The 19,686-nt window shown below is 34.6% G+C and overlaps 3 protein-coding genes across 4 annotated transcripts; 1 reads left to right on the forward strand and 2 right to left on the reverse strand.

Annotated features, from left to right (window-relative positions):
* Positions 1-751: 751 nt before the first annotated feature.
* LOC140040001 (uncharacterized) lies at positions 752-10,443 on the reverse strand. 2 transcript variants are annotated; one of them, XM_072085609.1, is made up of 11 exons: positions 10,352-10,443; positions 7,277-7,616; positions 7,008-7,158; positions 6,584-6,853; positions 3,947-5,338; positions 3,466-3,547; positions 3,041-3,180; positions 2,300-2,561; positions 1,844-1,957; positions 1,315-1,415; positions 752-1,221 (listed from the first exon to the last, which is right to left on the reverse strand). In XM_072085609.1, exons 2-11 carry the CDS (start codon positions 7,588-7,590, stop codon positions 1,030-1,032), a joined length of 3,018 nt encoding a protein of 1,005 aa, XP_071941710.1. In that variant the 5' UTR covers positions 7,591-7,616; positions 10,352-10,443; the 3' UTR covers positions 752-1,029. The 2 variants fall into 2 exon arrangements, with proteins under 2 accessions (XP_071941710.1, XP_071941711.1); XM_072085610.1 differs by lacking the exon at positions 10,352-10,443 and adding an exon at positions 8,709-8,745 and having other exon boundaries at positions 7,277-7,688.
* Positions 10,444-10,783: 340 nt separating this feature from the next.
* Positions 10,784-12,539, forward strand: LOC140039482 (transmembrane protein 267-like). Its single transcript, XM_072085086.1, has 3 exons — positions 10,784-10,902; positions 11,454-11,894; positions 12,162-12,539. Exons 2-3 carry the CDS (start codon positions 11,562-11,564, stop codon positions 12,492-12,494), a joined length of 666 nt encoding a protein of 221 aa, XP_071941187.1. The 5' UTR covers positions 10,784-10,902; positions 11,454-11,561; the 3' UTR covers positions 12,495-12,539.
* A 3,234-nt stretch (positions 12,540-15,773) lies between these two features.
* On the reverse strand, positions 15,774-19,381 carry LOC140039483 (carnosine N-methyltransferase-like). The gene is made up of 8 exons (XM_072085087.1): positions 19,143-19,381; positions 18,741-18,930; positions 18,429-18,604; positions 17,805-17,945; positions 17,163-17,341; positions 16,749-16,862; positions 16,391-16,494; positions 15,774-16,263 (listed from the first exon to the last, which is right to left on the reverse strand). Exons 1-8 carry the CDS (start codon positions 19,253-19,255, stop codon positions 16,150-16,152), a joined length of 1,131 nt encoding a protein of 376 aa, XP_071941188.1. The 5' UTR covers positions 19,256-19,381; the 3' UTR covers positions 15,774-16,149.
* Between the last annotated feature and the right edge of the window lie 305 nt (positions 19,382-19,686).

Consider the following 19,686-nt stretch of genomic DNA (forward strand, 5'->3'; position numbering starts at 1 on the left):
TTGCGCATAGGAGTGGGCATCTACAGTATGTATACATATTTCAAAAATGAGTAGGCCTAATACGTAGTAAAGTCTTTCCATTTCAGTAAAAAAATAGTGTACGAGCGTATTTTTGTATGAAAAAACATGCTAAACGTGTTTCTTATGAAAAAATGGTCGATTTTGGACGCAACAACGCAAGTGCAAGGGAGTTGGTCAATCACAGGCGACAATTCGTTTAATCCACGCGTCGTAATTGGTCAGATTACTTGCTAAATACGTTCTTGCGTCCTCCTGGAGAGGGAAGCTTTTGATTATTGGATTGTTCAACAAGTGAGATACAGTACTGTACCATTAGTACGGTTACCTAGTAACAAACCGGGAAATAGAGGTCAATAAGATCATGTGACGTAATCGTAGGCTACAAATTGTTCAATGGTAAAACTCCTAGAATTATACATTTAATATAAAACAGGAAATACAGTGTACAGTATTATCGTTTTTGCCCGTCATATTTCAAAATAATTTTGGCTGACTACGTCACCGGGGAATTGTATGTAAAGATACTGCTCAATTCTGGCCAGGAGTTTACAATTACAAGCGACGAGTCATTCGGATTTGTGATTCGTCAAAAAGTGCGTTGCGTCATAGTAGAGTGACGTGCAATGCAGCAAATACATTACTAATAAATATATTTTGAGTGTTTTTAAGAAAAATGAAAAATCTATTGCTTCAATATGTTTTATTTTTCAACATAGAATGTACTGTATCATAGAATGTGAACAAAATTATAAAAACATACATAAATAAAATTGATTTATTGGTGGCATTACAGGTTCTGAGTTTTGACAAACTATATAAACATATATATTTATTAAATGAATAACTTAATTGCTTTAGTATTGCACAATATATTTGGCTTACTAATATTAACATTTTTTGTTTGCTTCATATTTTGTAAATTGGTTGTTCTACTACTTATTTACCCACTAAAAGTTAGCGGGATAGCAGTGGCATGAAATAAACTGTTTCTCCTCATCATTTTCTATTTCACCGATAGTCCAAGAGTTTTGGCACAATTTGCTCCCCATAGTAATCCTTGATGGTCAGTGTGCCCTTACAGATGGCTACAATTTCAGCCAAATGACGGTCATTAACAAGATCACAATACTGCAAGCTGAGATATCGTAAGTGAAGTGCATAGGTTGTGGATCTTGTAGGCACAAAAAGGTCTTCATATTCCTACAAAGAAAATATAACCGTTGTAATAATTGGTAAATGTGATGGATAAATATCACCAACTGCAGCAATCAAAACAACAGAATTGCTACTAACCTCGTCACTTGATAAATGTGGTTCTCCAAGTTTCTTTAATAACTTCTGTTCCTTCAATTTCAGTTTAATTAAAGCTTGACAACGACGCCACCGAACCAGCTCTAGTGGAATGTTGGAAATAATTACAGAGATATAATATTTAAAATTTTTAATTTAAATCTACCAGAATTGCTATTTGTTAAAATGAAAGAAATGATTTGACTTGCTGTTAGAAATTGTAATATTTGACCCCAAAAAAATTATGGTTGTTGAACTGTTGAAAAAATATGTGAATATATGTTAGATAACCGTACTATAGTCTAGATATAATTATCATATCATTATCTAGACTATAGTACGGTTATCTAACTAACCCTACTTAACTTGATACTTAAGAATATGATAAAAATAAAATTTGAAGCAACATCTTTCGATAACCTTGAAAACGAAACGAAATTCTTATATAACAGAACATATTGGTAACCTTTTTAGTCAGTGATTCTAATGAGACCATCTTCTTAGCTAAAAGTGATTAAAACCCTGTACTTACCTGCAATGATGGGTAAGAACGGTTTTGATGTGATGCATTTAAGACCATCAAGACATAAATTATCTAAAAGAGGACAGTTGATTAAAAGACAACACACCGTAACGTCGGTCAATTCTGAAAAAAAAAACAGTAGCCAGGTTACTAAACAGTAGCCAAGATAACAAAATCATCAGTTACAGATTTGATATATAGTGTAGACAGAGCTTTAGATTATACAGATTTGATATATAGTGTAGACAGAGCTTTAGATTATACAGATTTGATATATAGTGTAGACAGAGCTTTAGATTATACAGATTTGATATATAGTGTAAACAGAGCTTTAGATTATACAGATTTGATATATAGTGTAAACAGAGCTTTAGATTATACAGATTTGATATATAGTGTAGACAGAGCTTTAGATTATACAAACAATGCAATAAAATAATTGACGTTTCTGTATTTTATACATACCAGAATTCCAACTAACATCCAACCGTTTCAAGAAACAGAGTCGTGTTGCCATGGTTATGATTATGTCATCCGCCAAACAGTCAACAGCGGCTACGTTAAGCGCAACCAAGTTTGGACAGTTGTCTGCTAACTGGATAAGTGTGGACTTTGATGTGCTACACTGACGAATAGCAAAGTCTGTCAATCGGTGGCAGTTGGCAGTGATGGTACAAAGACCGCCATCAGTAATCTCCTCGCACCAATTTAAATGTAGAATGGTTAACTGTTGAGGAAATGTACCTGGTTATTTCTAATTGGTTTCGACAAAATTAACGATTTATGTTGATCCGCACAAATAAAAGGCAATAGTAGTGAAAAACAGCGTATCAACAACATTGAGGTGTGGTACACAACATGTATTTAGTTCTGAAAAGAACTCAATAGTTGTGTACTGCAAACTTTTTACTGTATCAATATATTGATTTCGCCATGCAAACAATATATAGCATTGAGGTGAATTCAAATAACATTACTTGTTTGTGAGACATACAGTAGTTTTAAATATTGTTGTACTTTCAGGGTTTCCTTGTTTTTAATGAATCAATGAAGAATAATAATATTAATATCCTGGATTTACAGTATATAGCGCCTAATGTTGTGAAACCTCTAAGCGCTGAACATTATTACCCCAGTCAATTTTTGGATCAAACGCGTATGGAAACATACTCCCATAAAGAGCGTCGCGCATTATCATATTTTTACCTTAGAACCAAGATATTTGGCGATTCGGTTCAGACTGTAATCTGTAATGTAAGTCTCACTCAACTTCAAGCTATGCACACCGCATCTTCCATCTTGGCTGAACAATGGACACAACGCTGTGTCATTAATGAAATACATTCCTAAAAATGTAATGTAAATTTGAATACAAATTCTTTAAAAAAAAATCCCTCTTGCAGTTTCGTGATAAAGATTCACATTCTCAGTTACATGCACTGGGAGGGTAGAATCTAATAATATTGTATCTTGAATACATATTGTATTAAATTACTTGTTTATAATAGGATTTATTGAAAATAGGCTTTATTTGTCATCCTGGTTTTTCTCATGTTGTGTGGTTTACTGATTAAAACAAAAATATGAATATTAAATAAGATAGTGTGTATACAAATAATATCATTCCAAACCTTCTATAGTCAAATGTGTTAGGTCCTTGCAAACATTTAGCAACTCTGAAAGTCCATGGCTGGTAATGTTTTCACATTCACTCTAAAAATGATACAAAGCAATAATTACAGTACAGTATTCGTATTAATCAGCTTGAAGAAAAAGTTAATTGTATTAGTTTGTTTTCAATTGTTGTCTATTAATAATTACGTTAATATTGATGGGAAACATAAGAACTTTCAAATAAACTTTAATGACAAAAAAAAGATCGACGATTCGGAACAATCATGGAACCATTCTCAAAACAAATGAGTAAAATTAACAACTATACAGATAATACAACTTAGTCTTGTGACTGTGAAAGTAACAGTTGCCTTCAATAAAACTCAAACAGTTGTGCCACATCATGTTTAAAAAAAAGATAGATAACATAACCATAAATAAATATGATAAAACAAAAATGAAATTAATATCTCATAGGACAAGTGAGCACCATCTTACCATAGATAACCACCTTAGATTTGTAAGTGAACTTTGAACTCTTGATAAGAGGTCATCTGATATCCCTTTCCATGATAAGTTTAACTTTAACAAGCACGTGTTAATGTTCAAGAATTCTTGAAAACATATCTCTCCCATGCTGTCATCAAATTCAATATTGCTTATGTCAAGATCCTTTATATTTGGAATAAATTCTCTAGCCCATTTTCGATGAACTTTGACCGCTGAAGATGCAACAAATTCATGCCCTGATATTTCATCTGTGATGACCTCTGTTTCGGTTTGCTTACTAGTAGGCTTGTTAAAATCTAAAAATGAATCTGCATCTCCGTTACTGTCAGCGTTTTCATCGGAACATTCATGACATATTTCTTGTAGCATATTATCAACAAATTCTGAGACGATTCTGTTTAAACTTTCATCGTGTTGAGATCGAAGCGTTAATGACGCTTTAGAGCTTTCTGTGCTATCTGAAGAAGTATCGCTCATTGGTAACATGACCTCTGACGGATTGACCCCAACCGCCCTTGAAGAACCATTTGATACGGCTTGTTCACTATTAATTGATACAGCTTGTTCATTATTTGATACAGAATATCTATCATCTGGGAAGTCTGCATCATGTGAGTCCTTGGCATTGTCTAACAATGTGATTTCATTAAGAGCTGATGCAGCTAAAGTGTCAACAACACAATCAAATGAAGTATTTTCCAATGAAAATTCATTAAATGACAATTTTACATCTTCTAGTTCCAATAATTTGACATTTTCATGTTCTTCTTGATAGTTATTTGTTTCTGCTGGTACAAATACAACATCAGGATTACCCTTCGTCTCTACATCTGATGCTTCAGGGCGTGTTTCTTCTTCTTCAGTCTTAACGTTTTTTTGATGCATTCTATCAAGAGAATCAATATTTTGAAGATCATTTTGAGCATCATTTGGTTGGACTAAACGACCAACAGATTGACACAAATCTTCTTCTGACTTTTGTACTATAACTTCATTCTCTGGTTTGCCTACTCCTAGTTTTACCCCCTCTATTGTAGTATCTTGGTTCAGTAGGGCATTGCCTTCGACAGGGTTTTTATGCTTTGTTACATGATTCAATTGAAGAGGTGCATCATGGTGACCATTTTTTGGCTTGTCTACTACCTCCTTGTCATCAGGTTTCTTCCTTTTTTCCTCAGTCACTTTGTATACACGTGGTAAATCATCAATATCTGATTCCTCACTTTCTTTAGTAAACATCATCTCAAGTTCTAGTGTCTGGTATTCCCGCATTAGATTAGACGTAACAGAACCAGAAGTATCTTGGTTGAAAGTGGAGGCCAGCTCAACAGCATCATACCATGTATGGCCACAAAGGTACCACAGTAATGTACAATCCATCTGTTTATCAAGAAATAAAAATAAATGTCATTAAGTACAGTTATCATATCTATTTATTATTCATTATTACAGTATAACCCTTTTTTTTGACAACCCTATTCAGGGAACACTTTCTCATGGACCAAATGCGGGAAAATATATGTTTTAACACTATGGCCAACCTCTATTCAGGGAACACTTTCTCATGGATCAAATGCGGGACAATATATGTTTTAACACTATGGCCAACCTCTATTCAGGGAACACTTTCTCATGGATCAAATGCGGGACAATATATGTTTTAACACTATGGACAACCTCTATTCAGGGGACACTTTCTCATGGATCAAATGCAGGACAATATATGTTTTAACACTATGGCCAACCTCTATTCAGGGGACACTTTCTCATGGATCAAATGCGGGACAATATATGTTTTAACACTATGGCCAACCTCTATTCAGGGGACACTTTCTCATGGATCAAATGCGGGACAATATATGTTTTAACACTATGGCCAACCTCTATTCATTGTACACTTTCTCATGGATCAAATGCGGGACAATATATGTTTTAACACTATAGCCAACCTCTATTCAGGGGACACTTTCTCATGGATCAAATGCGGGACAATATATGTTTTAACACTATGGCCAACCTCTATTCATTGGACACTTTCTCATGGATCAAATGCGGGACAATATATGTTTTAACACTATGGACAACCTCTATTCAGGGGACACTTTCTCATGGATCAAATGCGGGACAATATATGTTTTAACACTATGGCCAACCTCTATTCATTGGACACTTTCTCATGGATCAAATGCTGGACAATATATGTTTTAACACTATGGACAACCTCTATTCATTGGACACTTTCTCATGGATCAAATGCGGGACAATATATGTTTTAACACTATGGACAACCTCTATTCAGGGGAACACCCATATAAAGGGGACACTTTGTTGCATCCTAAAGATGTCTTCTTAATAGGGATTCCACTGTATTATTATTATTATTATTTTTTAAGAAAATTTCCAAGGATAGGCATCATAAGTGAGTTAATTCACTGTCCAACCTTGTTTACAAGATAAATATACACATACAATATACAGATATCATACATAAACAAAGTCTCCCCGGGGGAGAGGTTATCCTTTATAGTGATGTAAAAATACAAACTGATCTATTAATTTAAAGAGTATGGTAAATGCCAATTTACAGCTGCTAAAACCTATTAAACCTTCTTAAAAAGAACCTACCCCGGTGTAGGACACATTAAGAACCTGTAAAGAACTTCCACAGAGCGCTACCAGATAACGAATACAAGTACTTGTTAAGTTTTGGTTACAAGAGACGTCAACATCTGTAAGATGTTGTCCTGGGGAACCACATTGTGTTTCTTGGATTGATGTGCCTTCAACTTTGCTTTCAGATGACGACGACAACTTGAGGTTAAACACCTGATCAGTGATGCCTGAACACATGGACAGGTTCAACTGAGACAAGTTCCTGCAGTTTATAAGTATTCTCTAAGTGAAGAAAATGATTGATGAGTTTGGATATGACATTATTATAATATCATACAGAGGCAGATCCAGCATGTGGGTGGTGATGTCCACTCCCACTAAATTGTACAATAATAATAATAATGATTATCTTTTTTCAGATGTTCAAATAATATACCTGGACATTTTCATTTGAAAGAGTTTTACAATATTCAAATGATAGTGATGTTAGGGTCTGAAGATTTTGACCAATCAGAAGACAGAGTTCAGTAGTTGTTTCTGATGGTGGGTGACATTTGTTCAACTGTATGTGCTGAAGACGAGGACATCTGAAAGAAATTTAAGCAAAGTTAAATATAATTTAAATATAGTGTCAACAGAAAAAGCAACAATAATTTTTACGATGATGACTAGACTAATAAAGACTTCATTATAAACTTGTCTTACTTTTTCATGACATTCCCTAAATGCTTCAGTTCTTCTTGATCACATAGAATACCAGTACACTGGTTAAGACAAAGTCTTTTCATATGGGGTGCCACCAATACCTCAAGAAGCTCACCAGTTAAAAGTCTTGGGTGTTGGTCAACAAAAGTCTCTAAGATGTCAAGACTGATCGCCGTGAAGCATTGAGTTGATAGCTGTTTTAATAACGTTTTTGCATTCTTTCGCAATTCCACACTGTGTCGGTCATCATGATCAAGTAAAATTTTGACTGCAGCTTTAACAGTCAGAAATTGAAGCGAAAAAACTGTTGCCATTTTGGTTTTTAAAATGGTATACAGAACTGAAAATAGAAAAAATCCCAGACCATGTCTATTTGTTTAGCATGTTGTTGAAATTTGTATTAACTGTAGACCTAGGCCTAGTCTGGGTTCCAGACGGAGTTTTGTCTTAATATTAGTAAAAAGATAAATATTTTGGCACATATGGCGTTTCATACGTTTACTACTTGATTTTGGATACTCCGTCTGGGGAAACACGCACAAGTCACGTGGTTTGACACCAAGAATTCTTGGTGCATACGATTATCCGGTTGACTAGTTTCAGCTGCATGCGATTGGCTACTCACTCGTACACTATTTTAATATTCATATTTCAAAGACTAAACATCTAAGATGATGCGCATGCGCTATTTTACGTTTAGACAATGTGTACTTGGGTACATCATGGAGATACCTCCATGGGTACGGGTGGGTACATTGATGAAAGTTTCTGAAGGCTAGAAATGATTTTATCCCTGTCTGGTAATTATTTGATGGGATTTTTCCCAAGAACATGAAAACTCGTCTTGATATGATAGGCTAGCTTCTCCGCAAATCAAACATTGATTCAATGGATCATTTATTACGCGGAGATATTTTGATTTAATTCCCACCCAGACCCTGTCCTGTTCTGTATGGTGGTGTAGCCCTGTTGTGTGCCGGTGATGGTATGTAGGCCTACCTTATTGGCGTTTTATTCGGCAGGTCATACGTGCGAGTTGAGTAGGACCTACGAAGGAGGCCTAGGCCAAGGACTAAACAATTAATAAACAAAACAACTTGGCAACACGATTTTATATTTCAACAGTCTCGATCGTACATTCAGCACTGTTCGTATAGTACTCGATCTTTTTTATTTTGAAACAAAATGACTCGATCTTTTTTATTTTGAAACAAAATGATCATTGGTTGATTCGAAATCCATATTTACATACCGCCCGCCCCATATAGCCAAATACGGTATCGTAACCTACGTCATTCTTATCGGATGCTTGCGGTCTGCAAATCGATTTCTATACGTGTTTCACAAGTCTGTATTTTAAGACAAAAATCGCGGTCGAAATAAAAACAAATAAATAAAAAAAAAGACAATACAGACTTGGAGCAAGTCTAACCTAGGCCTTGATGTAATTGGCAATACCTACAGTATCTAACTAGGCTACTACTCTTGTTTACTTGATTCCCAGGATTTTCCTGGGTATAGAAGCCAAGCATACAGTGCTTATAGGCCCCTCGATGAAAATAATGTTTTAACATACGGCGCAAATTTTAGTGGGTGGTCAGCCCAACGTTTCTCAATTGCAGCCTTGAAAGAATTTAAGGATTTTGAATTCACATCATCCTCAGGCAGCGAATTCCATGATCTGGTTACTCTTACCTTTAGTGATTCTTACCTTTAGTGATTAAAAGAGGCTGTGAGCTTAATGCTTGTAATAGTTGCCTCCTCTCCTTTTGTTTATGTGAATGTCGAGGTTGTTTTTGAATGAATTTGTGTTTGTGCTGTTAATGACATGTTCTGGTAGTGAGTTCCATTTGTTGATTGCTCTGACGTCAAAATAGGTATCTCTCCTGATGGTTTTGTATCTAGGTTTAGATAGTGTAAGTGAGTGTCCTCTGGTTATGTTATGCGCGATTTGAACGATTTGCGCAATTTGAAATTGCGCAAAAAAATCCTTGCGCAATTTGAAATTGCGCAAGGATTTTTTTGCGCAATTTCAAATTGCGCAATCAACTTGCGCAATTTCAAATTGCGCAAGAAAATCTTTGCGCAATTTTAAATTGCGCTGCACAATTTGTAAATTGCGCAAGATAGTTCTTGCGCAATATGACACCTTTGCGCAATTTGAAAACGAACTGTAAATTTTCCCATACATGGCTAGGCTAGGCCTAGGCAGAGGAGTTTAAAATTTAGTATTTTATTATATAAATAAGACCATTTCAATGAAGATAATGTTTAATAGTTAATACTCACTTTTTAAGTTTTTTACATTAGTTTAAGCTAGGCCATGTAACCTAGTCAGTATCAGTAGTCCAGACCCTGGCTAGGCTAGAGTAGTATAGCCGGCCGCCTGCGCCGCGCCCGCCTGGTGGAACACCACCGCTTCGTCGGTTCTTCGACGGTATGCTAACTTATAACAATATTTGCACTACTAAAATAAGGAAATGCGATATTTATCTTTAATTTTGAATCATTCTTAGAAATTACTATAAAAATATGGGTGTGCATGGTTTCACAATCTGTCGAAAAACCTTGCGCAATTTGCAGATTACTTGCGCAATTTAATACGTTGCTTGCGCAATTTGAAACACATGTTTCAATTCAAATTGCGCAAGGATTTTTTTTGCGCAATTTCAAATTGCGCAAATCGTTCAAATCGCGCATAACAGTTATATAACCTCCAGGGTTCTGCCTTAGAGTGAAAAATGAATTTGCCTCAATGTTTACTTCTTGTAAAGGCATTTCTCCTTGAATTTGTTCGTACATAATGATGACGTAATTTATAAGAATGGCCTCGTGTAATACTGTCAACATTAAAATCTTAGCTAGCAGGTACAATCAGTAGATATAGATAGGCCTAGTACTGTCTAGTAAAGTTAGTACTCTCTCTTCTTCTGGCTGGGCCTACTTTCCACTAACCCTCTATCATACACAACATTTAGACGGTCAGTTAATGTAGTTAGCAATGTGAATATAGTGTAAATATGTAATCAATATTATAAACTTGGCTATATACCCATATTATCATACAATACTTACAATCATATCAAATAAATTCAGTTTTCACTTATAATTTCATCGACCTCTCTTCTGTCAGTTGTTTGTTTACCATCACCAACAGTAGTCAGTCAGGAAGAAACCATTTTGGATACTTCTTGGCAGTCGGATTTTATGGAACTATGGCGCGTCAAACAGAAATGTTTATATTTCTAATAATTAAAGTAATTTTAAAACAGAAACAATTGTACTACAAATAAAAGTGCTTTTTGAACGTTATAAATGTATTTACTGTTAAAAAAATATTTGTTATAGTAGATTAATTGTAATCTTATATTACAGAAATACAACTATTAGCGTTTCATACAACACCAGGAAAGCAAACAGCATCCGTTATGACACCCTAGAAATGTTACAAAAATAACCACACAAAGGACGGAAGAGGGCAGTAGTAAAAAAAAATGGGAGACCTAGATCTGCGAAACTTCTACTCGCTAGGCCTAGCCAGCTGCTAGTACTTGCCTAGTTAGTAGGGGCCAGGGCTTCCTAAGCTAGTCAACTCGAAGTAATTAGTAATACCAAACACAATTCAGGTAAACTGTATTTAAATAGCTGTCCTACAGTTGGATTAGGTTTGCTAATGCTATAAGAGTAGTAGGCCTAGGTCCTAGGCTAGGCCTAAGATAAGAGTTAAGGAAGATAGGACCAAGGCCCTAGTGACGTGAGAGAGAGGCTCGTTAAATAGAAGCCTGCCCTCTACTGAATGTAGAAGTTCAGTAATATTGTAAGAGATTATAGATAGGAGGCAGTCAGCTTTATCTGTGGTATAGAAAGAAGGTTATTTTTCGATATTTACACCTATTATAAATTGATTAATATTCAAGTTAACTAGGAGGCCTAGCTAGGCCTAGAAGAAAATAAAAGTTTGTATTGTAATAAATAAAGAGTTAATTCCTGGAATTTATCTTTGAAAATTGGTAACAATCAATACATTTTTATTAATTTATATGAATATGCAAGAAAAAATATAAATAAACGAGAAATATATATAAATACTGTAAATAAATCATCAATAATGCTAGTCATGTATTCTGCTTTCCAACAAATGAGAAATATTACTGTTTCTTTTGACTTTGTTTTTCAGTCTTATTTGTTGCATTTGAAGTTACAACTGAAAAAACTACTATAAAAACTGGCTAAATCATACTTCAACTAGGCATATAGCCTTCGTACTATCATATTATTTCAAACGATGCGGCTGCCTATAAACAATTTAAATAATGGATTTAGTAAAAGTAAAATTAAAGAAATTCTTAGCAGTACAAATTTTATCTCTGCAACTTTTCTGGGTGCATTTTGTTTAACCTGTGATCACTTTGCTCAAAGTGATTTTGTCAGAAGAAATCGTGTTTGCGCTGCGCTTCTTGATACCTTTACCCATTTTATGATTGCATCGTGGATGTGGACAATTGTTTTAGGAGGCAGCATCACTTCAAAGAATGTCTTTCAGATTGTCTTTGCTGGATTGCTAGCTAGTGCAATGGATATTGATCACTTCATTGCAGCACGTTCTATACACTTAAAGGTAAAGTTTTGTTCTGCTTTATAAAATTTGCACATAATTTATTTTATTTAAGACTGCAGTTATCATTAAGTTATTAATTAGAAGTTATTTTAATAGAAAATGTTTCTAAATTGATTATACAGTAACAAAAAAGATATGTATTTAAATTATTTTGCATAATAAAATGTTTTACTTACTTATGGGTCAACAATGAGCTAGTCTGTGAGAAGTATTAATTTAACTAAATTTACAATTAAAATAAGTTTTAATTTTCTTTTCTTCCCACAGGATGCGACCTTTCTTCAACAGAGACCGTTACTTCACATGACAACCCTCATTCCAATTCTAGCCATCGTCAGTGAGATCATTATCTGCATAAGTGGCTTACACCGGCTTCATTTCTTTCCTTACCTCTTCACTCTTTCATGGTTTTCACACCATATAAGGGATGGCACGCGTAGAGGCCTGTGGTTATGGCCCTTTGGCAGCACCCCTCCTGTGCCTTATTTTGTGTATTTTGCATCAACGTTAGTTTTACCGTTTACTACATCTTTGCTGATGAGTGCAACTGGTTCACCTATGCATGCTGTAAAGTTGCATAGAGTTGTTCATAATGTATGAGGAATACTAGATATTTTGCTAGGGAGACAAGTTTTACTACAAACTATTAGTACTCTAGTAGCTAGATCAACTTTCGTATGCACTTTGAGGTCCAGAGAATTTGACTTCAGAAATTGGTTTAGGATGGTCAAACAATCATTATTGGCCTGGTTACACATTTTGAAAATGTGGCGAAAGGTCAAAAGGTCAGGGTGAAAGGTTATCAAACTAAACACCAATAGGTCCTTAAATCTCGACAACCACTGGTCACAGAGAGGTAATTTTAGTATCAAATTGATCAATTAATATCAAAAAGTTAAAAAAAATGCTTGGTAATTGTAGATTATGGTAGTTAATGTAATGTGTTGTGATACAATTATTGTGTAAATGCATGTGGCGGGTGTATTCCACATGGTGTTCTATTGGAGGGAATGGTGGCGTTTATTTGAGGGAGGCTTTTATTCAAAGCGGGTGTTAATTCGAATAAATACTCTAATTTTAATAATTATAATTCGCTTCTCAACTGATAAAAGGTACTTTACATGATTCGTTTTCTTCTTTATGCCTTTTAACGAAATGTTTCTGTCTTTTAGAATAAAAGTGACACTGTCATAGATAACATTAAATGGATCTTCTCCTCCAGGTGCCAGTATAATGATTTAAAACAATGACATATCATTATCCTGACACGATTGCACTCACAATGGATCTTCATTCTATCATCTGTTTGTTTGTGACTACAGTACAAGTTGACAACAATCTTTTGCATATTTTTAAATGCCAATACATAGTTTCATTACTATTGTACAATATGTCCAGCTTTCCTGAAAACACCCTTGTGTACTGTAGTACAGTGTTGTAGTATGATTTTATCATGATAACTTCTGATGCTTTTATTGTCAATGCATTCACTACCTAAAACATGTCAAAGTTTCTAGTCGTATTGATAATAAATCTCCAGAAACATATATTGTTTTATTATCTACACTGGGAGCAGACGTGTATAATATACACCGACAAAACTTATACATATTATGTATAAGTTTTGTCGGTAACATTTAAAAATATTATGCAACAGTGTTACGGAATAATGACAATGAATTGGTCTATTATAGTTGTCTCTGATACCTTTTAGTACATGATTGTACTTGCACCAGGATAGAATGAGGTTTAATCCAGTTATTATTCTTATTATATTAATTATAATTTTTTTTATCTGGGGTGTATTTATTTGATTATACATGTTACCATTATTACACCCAAACAAAATAAACGCCTTCCCTGAATAAATAAATGCCCGGGCCTTTTATTCGGGTAACTATGGTAAGTTACTTCTAGCATTCTTAACTGTTGAGCTCGAGTATTTATTCGAATTAACACCCTCTTTGAATAAAAGCCTCCCTCAAATAAACGCCACCCTCAAATAAACGCCACCATTCCCTCCAATAGAACATCATGTGGAATAAACGCTCCGCCACATGCATTTACAAAATAATTGTATCACAACACATTTTAACTACCATAATCTACAATTTACCAAGCATTTTGACATAATTTTATCATCTTTTGATAATAATTGTGCTGTATTTTTTTACATCTAGGTGGTATTTATTTGATTATACATGTTACCATATTATACCCCAAATAAAGATGCCTCCCCTCCCCTAAAAACCCTTTTGAACAATAAATGCCCAGGGCGTTTAATCGGATACACATGGCAAGTTACTTCTAGCATTCTGAAAAGAGCTGTTGAGCTTGACGTTTATATCAAAATGTTCTCGTGGACAGCAATAACTAGTACTTGAAATTGAAACAATTTAAAGTATCAGTTATTGCATAACATTACTGTCTAAGGATAAGTTGTGTAGAGATATGTTTTTTGTTTGAAACATTTAGTAATAGTATTTTCTGTTCATCTTTTAACCACATTTTCTATTACAATGAATGTAAATATGTATATTTCGAACAATTTGATACCAAATTTAAGTTTCTACGACCAGTACTTACAGAGATATGAAGATGCCCTGGTATGTGGGTCAAAGGTCAGAAATCGCATTTCTGATCATTTTTTACTAAAATGCCCCATTAGACGGAATATAAATGCATGCCTTCTGAACATTTTGAGATCAAAATTGACTTGCTGCGACCAGTGGTTGCCGAGATACAAGTACCTTTATTTATTTGTTCATATAACCCTTGACCCTGACCCTTTGACCTTTTGTAACATTTTTCAAATGTGTAACAAATAACAAAATATATATTTTGAACAATTTAAAACCAAATTCAAGTGTCTACGACCAGTAGTTACGGAGATAAATACATGCCCTGTGTTGTGGGTCAAAGGTCAGAAATGGCATTTCCGGTCATTTTTAACTAAAATGTCCCTTTAGACTGAATATAAATGTATACCTTCTGATCAATTTGAGACCAAAATTACTTCGCTGTGACGAGTGGTTGTTGAGATTTAAGGACATATTGGCGTTTGGTCTTATGACCTTTCACCCTGACCTTTTGCCACATTTTCAAAATGTGTAACCAAGCCAAAAATGATTGTTTGACCACCCTAAACCAATTTCTGAAGTCAAATTCTCTGGACCTCAAAGTGCATACGAAAGTTGATCTAGCTACTAGAGTATAGTGGTTGTATTCATCAATCACTTAAGCTTGGTTCCCACTAGAACGTAACGCAAGGACGTAAACGCAACGCAAGCGTTTTAACCAATGACAAGCGAAGTTATAGACAGTTAGGAATCACAAGCGAATAAGCCATCGCTTGTGATTGGTCAATTCACTTGCGTTGCGTTACGTCCTTGCGTCGCGTCGCTAGTGAGAACCACGCTTTAAGCAACATATTTATTTATTTTAAGGTTTCCTGTCGGGACCCCTCAGAATACAAACCTCCGGGTTATCCTTTGCTCCTACTCGTTTTTTGTTGTTGTCTTTGTTCTGATTGTTCTGATTTTGTTGTTTGTTAAGTCTGCGACTTTTGATGTATATATATATTTCTGTACCACTGTTATTTTTTTTATATGAGCAAGAAATAAAAACAAACAAACAACAAGCTCTGCAGCTGTGGGAGCGTTCATATTTTTCTCTTCTTGTATTGCAATAGTTGTTGTACAGCATGTTTGAATGTTTTCCGATTTCAGACAGGCAATATCTGCAGCCAGTGGTTAGTTGTGAGTTTTTTGTGAATTGACAGGTATCTGAAATTCATTAATTTTACTACATATTGGACAAAATATATTTATACGGTCATACGTTGCATAATTTTAATTTTTATTGTAAAGCTGAAATTCACAATTGGTATTTTTTGTATACAAAAAGCCAACTTGATTCTAGTACATTCCATTGTTAGGTTTAGCAAATCTATACGAATATGTAATAATTATATTATTAAATTGTATAATTTTGATAGAGAATATTTGTCTATTTGGAAATTATTTATACTAGAGATACTGTAAATTTCTATAATTTTTTAAGGTGTGCAATGTATATGAAATTTTCATTATACTTTCAGATGTAAATGCGCATAAAATGATCGTTTTCTTATTTTATTAACCCATGATTATCACCAATAAATGCACAGTTTTGACTTCATCTTGCTTTTGATTTAAAAAAAAATAAAACATTTATTTGTGGCTTGTGTATGCATGTCGGATTGTCTTGCAGCGAGTCAACTGGTGTCTACGAATGGTTTTTGGCACGTGAAGAACACGCAGTCGTATCTGTATTGCAGCATTGAACGTGGATTCTGGGTGTACGTACTCGATACGTCTGTCTTTTCATTCTGAATGAAAAATGTATACAATTATTACATAGAATATTGATTTAAGTTTAAGAAAATTAGTGTAAACAAAGATGATTTATTTTGACTTCTTGATATTTAATGGTCTTATTTTCAAACAAGGACTTACTAAAATGGTGAATCCAAGCTCTAATATAACACGTCTCAGTTCTGAGTAGCTAATCTCAATGGATTCCTCTCCATGCATATCTGCAAAGTGGTACAACAGTGGTCCTACAAACAAAGTTTCAATAATTTAAAAATTTGCTTTTACAAGAATTGCATTTGAGCACAAACAGGGGCATTCTAGCACCTTTTCCATTTTGGGCAGTACTGTAATTTGTTTAATTTAAAAGACAGTTCAAACATAAGATGTAGTATGTGTTAATGCATTTGAACCACAAATAGGAGAGCTTTGCACCCAAAGTAAAACACCAAAATCTAGGAACACATCAAAGAAGTACTGTAGCGATAAACATATAACTTACCAAGATTTATCCAGTAACCACCAGGTTTTAAAATTTCATAAATTTTCTCAAGATACTCCAAAATATTGTGAGCTGTATCGATAAAATAGCATGTTGCAATGCAATCCCAGTAATCTATAGAAAAACAAACAAACTTTACGTTGAGGAGAGTACAAAAGTCACCAATGAAATCTTAACCTAAGAGGTTAAATTTAAGGTGATGCAAGCTCCGTGCGTGTATCCTTGGGGGTATCTATGAAGCTAAGCCCCCGAGCCGGACCAAGAGGAGAAATAAGGCATTCAAATTGTATGTGGAAAAAGGCTATAAATAAACAAGGGGCCTCGGGTCTCTGAATTACACCACTGCTTATACAGGTAAATAACTAGGCCTTAACAGCCCCTATCCTATCTCTGCTCAATGTTTGCTGAGCTTACCTGGCTCTGTGTAAACCTCCAAGAAATCACCAGCGGCCATTGAAAAATTAGCATTAACTGGCAGGTTTTGTGTACTGATGTCAGGAATTTGAATGGCTTTTACTTGGTCCTCCGAGCATTTGTTGTTGATGTATTGATGAACCCAAGGGTGAAGTGTGTACACATTTATGCCTGCTGATCTGTAGAAAACATGAAAAGTGTTGACTGCTAAGATTAGAGCTTGTTTCTAAGGAAAGAAAGGAGAAGTGTAATATCCATACTAATCAACACAATAACAAAGATTTTATATTAATTTACAGATTGTTCCATTTGTGTACAGGGTTACTCAATGTTTATTATACATAAAATGTGACCCTAAAATGACATTCCATGATACAGGCACTACATATGATACACATGTGATGCTGTGATACATAATTTGTCCATGATACTGTACAAATATTGTCACTGAGAATTGGGTGCCACTGGATGGATCTTGACTCTACACTAGTTCTGTCTACACATCAAACTTTATGTGATGTGCCCATATATGGACATGATGATGTCATATCACTACCATATTTGGACACCACACTTTTTTTGTCAAACTAGTTATTGTAAACTTGATATTGTAGACAGAACTTTACACAATAGTGTGCATACCTATTAAGAATAAAGTTTGCTGCAATCAGCATAATCATACTAAATTCATTGCCTTGACATTCGTAGCCAAGTCTTGCAATCTCAAAAGCCAATCGTCCAAGACCAGCGCCAGGTACCAACACCTTCTTCTGCTCCTGAAAACTAACAATAAAGAAATTAAAAACTAATGTAGTTAGTTTATACCAAGTTATAATATATCTTCCTTAAATACGCTTCTACATTGGTGATATGGTGCACTAAATCGTTAAATGCACGATACACTCTATCCATTATGATGATTGATATTAAATTGATTATGATTGTATATTTTCTAGATAATACATTCAATATTCAATGTGGGATGCTTTATGAATACTGAATAACACATTGCAGTAGCTTTTAATTGTATTTTACTATAATATTATATGACTATTTTTTAACCCAATGCTTTTCTGCTTTTAGTTTTAACTCCATTTTATGTGTATTTTGGTGTTGTCTTGTATATGCATATGTTGACAATGATTTTGACCAAATAAAATGAACGAATGTCCTTCAAATATAGCAGTATTTATCTGAATAAAACATTTAAACAATTCATTTTTTTGGAGTTGAATGTGATAGCTGTATTGGATAGCATTTGAATACCTTTCATTAATAGGTAACCTTGCAATAACTTCATCTATAATGGGTTTATAGCAGCTGTCTCGTTCATGTTTTCCCTCCGAGCTCCAGTCTCTTGCAAACTGTTTCAAAGTTGTGTATATCTTCTCCATATCATGTGATGTAACCGCTTTTACTTTCTTCCTTGGATCAGAAACATTCTGTTTAAAACAAATAATTTTAGCAATTGATTGTAAATTGGGAAACATTGATTAAAAGGGTTCAATATGTTACAAAACGTTAATAACTACTTTTACTTGTTGGAAAAAAAATAAAACGCTTTGAGCTTACACTTACCTCCATATCTTTATTGACAAACATCTGATCTGAGCTGTTGGTAATCCTAAGAATCAACTCATAATTTGTGTCGATGGCACTTCGAACCTTACTCAAAGTTGGCAAATATGCTGGTAACAACTTTTTGTGCTTATCAGGAAGTTTATTGAATGATTTCTCACTTCTGTTTACACGTTCCATTGCATATATCCTTAATAAAGCAAATTTGATAAGATTATCGGACACCTCTTCTAGCCTGTACTAGGCCTAGGCCTAAAACTAAGTAGAGACTAGTAGTAGAGAGAGGCTGAACGAGGCCGCCATCCACAATATGTGATGCGTCGTACGCCCGCCTATCTCTAACTAAGAGAGGGCCTAGGACTACAAAGCATACATAAAAAATAAAAAATAATATACACTTACCTGTAATTTTTGTAGGCATATAATATACGTAAAAAGTGTTCTCTTTCAAGGGCTTCTTCATCTTCAATAGAAGACGTTTTTTCGTTTGTTTTACGATCTGTGGTAGTCGCCATTTTGTCAGAAAACTCTATAATAAAGAGGGCGCTCTCGGCAGAAATGAAAAAAAAACTTTAAAATACATGTAGTGCGCCCTCTTCACGATACTCTTTCAACCAATGGGACAGTAAAACTTCAAGTAGAAGATTCTGGGTTCAAATCTTGGTTTATAGGTAGGCCTAGGTCTCCTATCAACAGATTTTTTTTTTACACCATATTTAATGAGGGTGATTCATCCAGTAATTGCTGATCATTAGGGACCTTCAGAGGTTCACAAGACAAACATACAAGATGCTGCTCTACATAAACAAAGTCTTATTACAAGTCTTTGGGAGTGGAGTTGTCAATTGATATTAGATGATGAGGACGGTGAACGCGCAGACGGATCTTACAAATACTCGTTCTACCCAGCTGGGATAAGGCATTATAACAAAAGATATGTTAGATA

The sequence above is a fragment of the Antedon mediterranea genome, chromosome 2, assembly GCF_964355755.1.
Source record: "Antedon mediterranea chromosome 2, ecAntMedi1.1, whole genome shotgun sequence".
NCBI classification, from domain to species: Eukaryota; Metazoa; Echinodermata; class Crinoidea; order Comatulida; family Antedonidae; genus Antedon; species Antedon mediterranea.